At 37.5% G+C, this 7,975-nt stretch overlaps 1 protein-coding gene across 1 annotated transcript; it reads right to left on the bottom strand.

Annotated features, from left to right (window-relative positions):
- Positions 1 to 3,019: 3,019 nt before the first annotated feature.
- LOC100893380 (leucine-rich repeat-containing protein 15) lies at positions 3,020 to 7,464 on the bottom strand. The gene has a single exon (XM_030977347.1). The coding sequence runs from the start codon at positions 7,347 to 7,349 to the stop codon at positions 5,346 to 5,348; it is 2,004 nt and encodes a 667-aa protein (XP_030833207.1). The 5' UTR covers positions 7,350 to 7,464; the 3' UTR covers positions 3,020 to 5,345.
- Between the last annotated feature and the right edge of the window lie 511 nt (positions 7,465 to 7,975).

Consider the following 7,975-nt stretch of genomic DNA (forward strand, 5'->3'; position numbering starts at 1 on the left):
TTTTTTAAACACTTAGACCGTAAGTATATTGTAAGAATGCAAACAAAATGTCGCAAAAATTGCTACTTGACGTGATGTGGGATACCACGTTCAGTGGTCACACATCTAGAAATTCATATGTTTTTTCTATTACATTGGTATTGTCAAGGAAAGTACATGATGACTCTGTTTTCAAATTTTACTGGATACTTATGTTTACAAAGCTATGAGGTAAAATCTTATTTACATGCGTGTGATAATAATTAAGATTAGCCAAATTTACAGTGAGAACGGGGAATTCTAAACGCCCAAGAAGTATTACTACTACCCTGGCTATAGGCAATCTGCTCGAAAGTGTTGTAAGCCTTTAAAGGGATAGTTGAGTTCTTGTTTAAGACCGCAATTACCTTCAAAGTGCATGGTTATTGCTCTTATTCTTATTTATGACATTTCTAGTACCCTTTTAGAACCTAAAATTGCTATGAAGGTAATTTTAGACACCAACATGTGTGAATTTAGATCATACAAATTCAGCTCCACTTAAACAAAATACGGTGACCGTTATGCACATTAAAAAGTTAAAATCTGCGTTTTACTCGAACCTACACGAAAAAGCCAACAAAAAGCCAACATTGGCATTGGCTGGAATAAAACGTATAGGCGCTATCTCGTTTTTCAACGGCTGGTTCAAATTACCGAATATTTGAAATGGTTATATTTATGTATATTTCAGCCGTCTCTGAACGGATTTTGATCAAACAAAGATGATTTTGTCATTCAAATTGTATATTCTTTCAAATTTGAAACTCAGTTTTTCATCATCTCACCCGAAAAAAATAATATTGTAACGCCCTCTGCAACAAAACTCAACTATCCCTTTAACCACTTCAACGAATTTCCTCATACCAGGTTCTCATTTACTGCCATGGGTATACAGCTGTGATGAGAAGTATTACTACTACCCTGGCTATAGGCAATCTGCTCGAAAGTGTTGTAAGCCTTTAAAGGGATAGTTGAATTCTTGTTTAAGACCGCAATTACCTTCAAAGTGCATGGTTATTGCTCTTATTCTTATTTATGACATTTCTAGTACCCTTTTACAACCTAAAATTGCTATGAAGGTAATTTTAGACACTAATATGTGTGAATTTAGATCATACAAATTCAGCTCCACTTAAACAAAATACGGTGACCGTTATGCACATTAAAAAGTTAAAATCTGCGTTTTACTCGAACCTACACGAAAAAGCCAACAAAAAGCCAACATTGGCTGAAATAAAACGTATAGGCGCTATCTCGTTTTTCAACGGCTGGTTCAAATTACCGAATATTTGAAATGGTTATATTTATGTATATTTCAGCCGTCTCTGAACGGATTTTGATCAAACAAAGATGATTTTGTCATTCAAATTGTATATTTTTTCAAATTTGAAACTCAGTTTTTCATCATCTCACCCGAAAAAAATAATATGGTAACGCCCTCTGCAACAAAACTCAACTATCCCTTTAACCACTTCAACGAATTTCCTCATACCAGGTTCTCATTTACTGCCATGGGTATACAGCTGTGATAAGAAGTATTACTACTACCCTGGCTATAGGCAATCTGCTCGAAAGTGTTGTAAGCCTTTAAAGGGATAGTTGAATTCTTGTTTAAGACCGCAATTACCTTCAAAGTGCATGGTTATTGCTCTTATTCTTATTTATGACATTTCTAGTACCCTTTTACAACCTAAAATTGCTATGAAGGTAATTTTAGACACATTATGTGTGAATTTAGATCATACAAATTCAGCTCCACTTAAACAAAATACGGTGACCGTTATGCACATTAAAAAGTTAAAATCTGCGTTTTACTCGAACCTACACGAAAAAGCCAACAAAAAGCCAACATTGGCTGGAATAAAACGTATAGGCGCTATCTCGTTTTTCAACGGCTGGTTCAAATTACCGAATATTTGAAATGGTTATATTTATGTATATTTCAGCCGTCTCTGAACGGATTTTGATCAAACAAAGATGATTTTGTCATTCAAATTGTATATTCTTTCAAATTTGAAACTCAGTTTTTCATCATCTCACCCGAAAAAAATAATATTGTAACGCCCTCTGCAACAAAACTCAACTATCCCTTTAACCACTTCAACGAATTTCCTCATACCAGGTTCTCATTTACTACAGTACCATGCATGAGTATACAGCTGTGATGAGAAGAGAACATGTGCATGATGAATGGATCAATATCCCCCAATGATATTATTTCTGCATCAAGGACGCGAACCCTTTGACATACAGTCCATTGCATTATTATAAGAACAGGACATTAACAAGTTAAAACATAGAATTTCTACATCTTTCCTAGATATGAAGTAAATATAAAATACATATAAAATACATATAAGTAAGATGTAGCTTGGATTCGAAGACTTGATCAAGTAGTGCCACTCCAATTCAAAAGAAGCTAATCTTGCGTTTACTTTTCAATGAAAGTGCAATTATTTAATGGATTTGCACATTGAATCCTAATTCTTGCAATCTAATTACTTGTGAAAAGCTTATATCTGGTATTAGATGGTTGAAAAAAAAAACAGTACCGCGATCCCTGTGCTGGATAATTAGCGTGTATTTTAAGCAACCGTGATATTCACGACTATTCACGACAGAGTGCGATAAAAGCTGAATATTGTGACGACGTATATAGAAGCCATATACAAAGCTCTTAAATTCAAAATTATATCTATGCATATTCTAATCCTAAAATTTGATAATCAATACTGAAATGAAATAATACAGTCAAACCTGCTTTAGTGCATGCTTGTCTACAAAGACCACCTGTCTACAGAGACTTCATTTTTTGTTTCCCTTGAAAATGGCTTCTCATTGAAACATGTACTGTAGGCATCCGTCTACAAAGACCACCTGCCTATAAAGACCATTTTCTTGTCTCCCTTTGGTGGTCTTTATAGACAGGTTCCACTGTGCATTGTAATCAAAGCTGAGTTGTGAAGACGTACAGTGTATAGAAACTATATTTTCAAAAAAAAGCTTCTATCCCTAAAATTTAAACTCGATACTAAAATCAAACAAAACATCTATTTGTGATATTGCATCAAGTAATATAGCATGAATATACATTAATCGTTTGAAAAAAATTATTCACTGATGAATTTAATCTTACTATTGAAAAGCACACTGGAAATACATTGTTGACCATAAAGTTGGAATACTTTTTAGCTACCTCTTTTTACGAAGTGATTGTGAGGAAACGACGTAATGCACCATAACATCATGAAAGTAAACAAATGCTTCAAGTTTATACAATCCTATACTAATTAACAAGATTCTGCATGAAAATTATTCTAGGTCATTGAATGTGTTTACTTAGCGACAAAGCAACAGTATTATTATAGTTTCATTAAAATTATAAACACTACTAATTTAGACGTATCGCAGCTGCCTTTCCGCTTCCGTCACCATCGCCGTCACAATTTTATCGTGATGTCTGATTGTCCGTCCGTCAGTCCTTATTGCATGATCATTTGCTATACTGCATGGGACTGATCAGTAGGTCCATGGACTGATTAAACTCAAATGAAACGTGCCCGACCGTGCCGGGGAGAGAGAGGGAGGGAGGGAGAGAGAGAGAGAGAGAGAGAGAGCTTTCACTAATTAGATTGGACTTGTAGTGTTATTATACATGTAATCTGTCGCTATTGGGGAAAGAACTGTTATTTGATGCTATCGGGCAAATCATTTATTCCGTTTCCGTTTCCGTTTCCCCAGCTGACCCAGAAGATGGGGAGTTCAACGGTCAAAGTTTATTTCCCGATGCTCTCCAAAATGGCGTCGTCGGTTTGGTCTCGTCGTAAATGAAAGTGAAAGATAAACCGATGACACTCACAATATGTAATCATTGTGGTTGCTTTTATTGTCAGAACAGTCTATTCGAGCTAAGAAATTACCATTTTGCTCAATCAGGCGTAGAACATTTCAATGTGACAAGAAGAGAGAAAGATAGTAATTATCCAAATGAAATAAGTGATTACAATGTGAGCGGGTTGAGTCATTCACCCGACACTGTTCACCGATGTTGTACTTTTGCTATTTTTAAAGCAGAATTTGATAATGGAATCCTAAAAATAGAGAACGTGTTTCTGCTGGCATTAAAAAATAACATCACAATTTTACACTTTCTCAGAAACTTAGACAACAGTGTACTTAATATCTAAAGAAGGAAGATATTTTAGAGCATGTAATTTCCAGTGATTCGTAAAGGACACATTTTTGAATAACTACTAGTACTTTCCGAGAATAAAATATCAAATTTTCGAAATCATATATCTAACACCAATTTGTTTCGTTGATGTCAAGAATTAGAAATTCGTAACTTTCTGATTCTTCACTGACTTTTTCTTAAATATTCATTGGCCGTTTCTCTCCATTTCCCCTTTTTGAAATTCGGAAATCCATTTAATGATAAAGTGGAATTGAATAAGTGGTAATTAATACTGTAGAGCTTACACAATCTATATGGTAAATGTTAAGTTTAAGCCAAGGGACTGAAAATCCAAATTCTTAAATCAGTGACATTTTGTGTAGCAGAGCATTAGGTCCGATAAATCAGGAAATTCAAGAAAAAATACACATTTAAAATTAAGAGGACGAGAAGCGCAGATATAATACTGCATTATGCAGAGAAAGCTACAGTAACTTCGTATTTTGGCGGTTTTTCATGCGACATTGGTTGATTCTGGTTGCGAAATTTCATTTGTTTCCCTTTACAATTCGACGTCATTATTTTGTTATGAACATAATCTATTCTTCTTGGCATTTATCTTCATTATTGTCCTTATCATTGATATTGCTAAGAATTTGCATAACACAAATTAGAGAAGAATAAAGCTTACTACACAAATTAAGAATTGAACATCGCCCTTTATATCTGTCATCATGATGTAAAATGATGAATGATTTCAGGGTTAGAATACAATGCTTTGGTTATCAGTTTCTGAACCCCATTGTCATGACTGACATCGTAACTGAGAATCGCAGAATTCTCATTGTCTATCTTTCCATCTCAGATTTTAATTGTTCAATTCCTGATAAACATTTTCCGAAAAAATATAACCTCACCCGTCATATTCTAATTATCATCGTATTTGGTAACATCAATTGCTTCAATTTCTAGATTATTTTAATGAAAGCCTGACCACTTTATATTTATGTTACACTTTTGTAAATGTATAGACCAAGTCTAAACTGAATGATTATAATAGTATAGAGTAACTGCATGATTAACATTCTCCGCGTGTACAATGAAGGCTAGCGTCCAATTTACATATTAGTTTTTAATATTGAACAAAATGCTATACATAGAATTCTTCCTCAACAAAAGACTTAATAGCACTTCCATTAATCCTCGTGCTACTTCCAGTGACCGATGCGGACCCGAGTAAGTCATTGCTTCCCCTAAGGTTATGGTAGTTTCCCGAGTTCTTCGATGGGCTCATCAAATGCCCGACCTCCTCCTCGTACTGATTCATCTGTGCTGCCTTTTCTTCCACCGGATACGACCTCCGCCTTGTGTTCCCTCGTCCAACTCGTCGATATCGGCTATAGAGGAAGGCCAGGATGATGACGGCGATGACGATGCCGGCGAGGAGAGCGGAGAGAATGATGGACTTGAGCGACTTGACGGTGCCGATGCACGAGGAATGGGGCACGGTGGTTACCTGTAGACCCTGGTAGGCTGGGGGTGACACGCAGGTGATGTTACCCAAGTTGATCCCCCATTGGGTGGAGCTCCTAAGCCTTTTCGAAGTCAGCGCCAAATTACAGTCACATCTCAATAAATTATTGAGGAGATTCAGCCACACGAGACTCTTGGGGAGATAATTAAGGCTAGCTTCATTAATACTCATGATGTAATTACTCTCTAAATTGATTAGTCTCAACCGTGTCACACCAGAAAAGGCGACCGTGTCCAATACACTAATGTTATTCCTGCTAAGATCTAATTCTTCAAGGTTTGAGAGATTTTGTACGTTCGGAACTTCACTGAGCTGGTTATCCTGCAACTTGAGAACACGTAATTTAATTAATCGAGTTAGGTTTGGGGTTACACGGACGCTGTTATTATGCAATAAGAGTGTTTCTAGGGAGATGAGCTCAGGTGTTTCAAGAAATGCCAAAGACACCAATAGGTTTCCGCTGAGATCCAGAAAGCGGAGGGTCGCTAGAGAGCCGATTGCTCCATCGTGAATGCGCTCGATTGAGTTGTTGGCTAAGTTGACGTATTCCAGTCTCGCTCGCTTGCCCCATATGGCGTTTGAAATATTCACGAGACGATTCTCTTGAGCTTTGAACGTTGTCAGGTTGATTTGCTTTACCAGTAGACCATCAGGTATGGCATTCAGGGCATTCGAGCTAAGATCGATGGTCCGTAAACCAGTGTTAGAGTCGAACGCATTGTGGACGACGGAGCGCAGCCCGTTCAGAGACAAATCAATCGTTTCAAGAGCAGGGCAAAAACCAGGGTATTTCCAATTTATTTTACCTCCCTTGTCTGCCATGGACGTAGCGTTTCTGAGGTCGAGTACTCTCAATTTGAATGCTCCAACCAGCCAAGCGGTAGGTAGTTCCGAAAGGTCGTTATGAGAAAGGTATAACTCCTGTATACTAGATCCTGAAGGAAAAGGACCCGGGAAAGCAATGTTTCTAAGCCCATTGTTCCGCAACGAAAGCATCCTCAGCTTTCCCTCACTCGTAGGGTGAGATATGAGGGATGGAAGAATACTTATCGAGTTATTATCAATATTTAACGACGTCAGGTTAGGCATAGCAAGAAATATAGATTCATTCAATTGATTTATATTATTGTTGCTTAAATCCAATGTCACGAAAGGGTAGGGTGTGTCAGCCACTGGCAAGTTGGTTAAGGCATTGTTGCTGAGGTTGATGACTGTCAGGTTACCCAAGCCCCTGAAACAATTCCTGTTTATGGTAGCAATTTTGTTGTTTGTTGCGGTCAATACTTCGAGCGACCTGCTCTGCCTGAACACGCTGCAATTCTCTTTATCAAAGGTGTCCATTAAGTTCCAGTCCAGAAGGATCGTCCGTGCCTTGACGGGGAATACAGTAGGCAGGTTCTGGTACAACCTTGAACAGTTCACTAATCGAATGGTGTCGTTGCAGCAGCAACGCCAAGGGCAGGTGCTAGAGTTTAACGCTGTTCTTAAAATACTAATAGGCGTCGGCGAGCTACACCCATTGCTCTCTACCAGTACCACCATCAGATGAATTGCAATGACATAGAATCCCAGTTGCAGAACAGGGTTCATTGCTCCGTAAGGTCTTTGTCGAATCATCATGGTGGAAATCTGAGATGTTAGTTGAGCGTTTTGGTGCAAGATAGATGAACGATGGTGGGTAAATGATTACAGCTTGCTAAATCCATTATTCCAATTCGTGGAGAGGATGACGCTGAATGTTTGCACTGCACCACATGAACTCTGGGGAGAATAGAGAGAGGGGGAAAGAGAGAAAGAAAGAGAGTTTGATTATCATTCAATATTGTGAATAATCCAGAGGCAAAACAATTTTCAATCGGACGGTTGAATCAAGTCTGGGTAACTGACATGTATAATCAAGACGCGAATCTATACAAAGATCAACAGCGAGTAAATGCATGACATGTCATTCCAAATATGGCAACGTCAAGAAGCTTTACTTTGTTGTGCACACTGAATGTGAGTGTATGTGTGTTATACTTTGACATTAATATACACAATACTAAGAGGTGATGATAATCTTTGTCTAAGATGGTATAAGGAGAGAATGACGTAAGTAAAACAAACCCTGCAAATTATTTGGTACCACAAACATAACCCTAACACTAGTGAATACACTTTGCAACTGTCATGACAACCTCAGCTTTACTTCAGTTTAAAAGAAATATATATAGGCGTGATACTTAAAGGTAAGTTTGTCTTTTTAC

Source organism: Strongylocentrotus purpuratus, unplaced genomic scaffold, assembly GCF_000002235.5.
Source record: "Strongylocentrotus purpuratus isolate Spur 01 unplaced genomic scaffold, Spur_5.0 spur5_scaffold_9, whole genome shotgun sequence".
Classification (NCBI taxonomy): Eukaryota; Metazoa; Echinodermata; class Echinoidea; order Camarodonta; family Strongylocentrotidae; genus Strongylocentrotus; species Strongylocentrotus purpuratus.

Excerpts from the sequence above, each read along its gene's own strand:
- LOC100893380 (XM_030977347.1), bottom strand. The coding sequence starts at position 7,349 with ATGATGATTCGACAAAGACCTTACGGAGCAATGAACCCTGTTCTGCAA.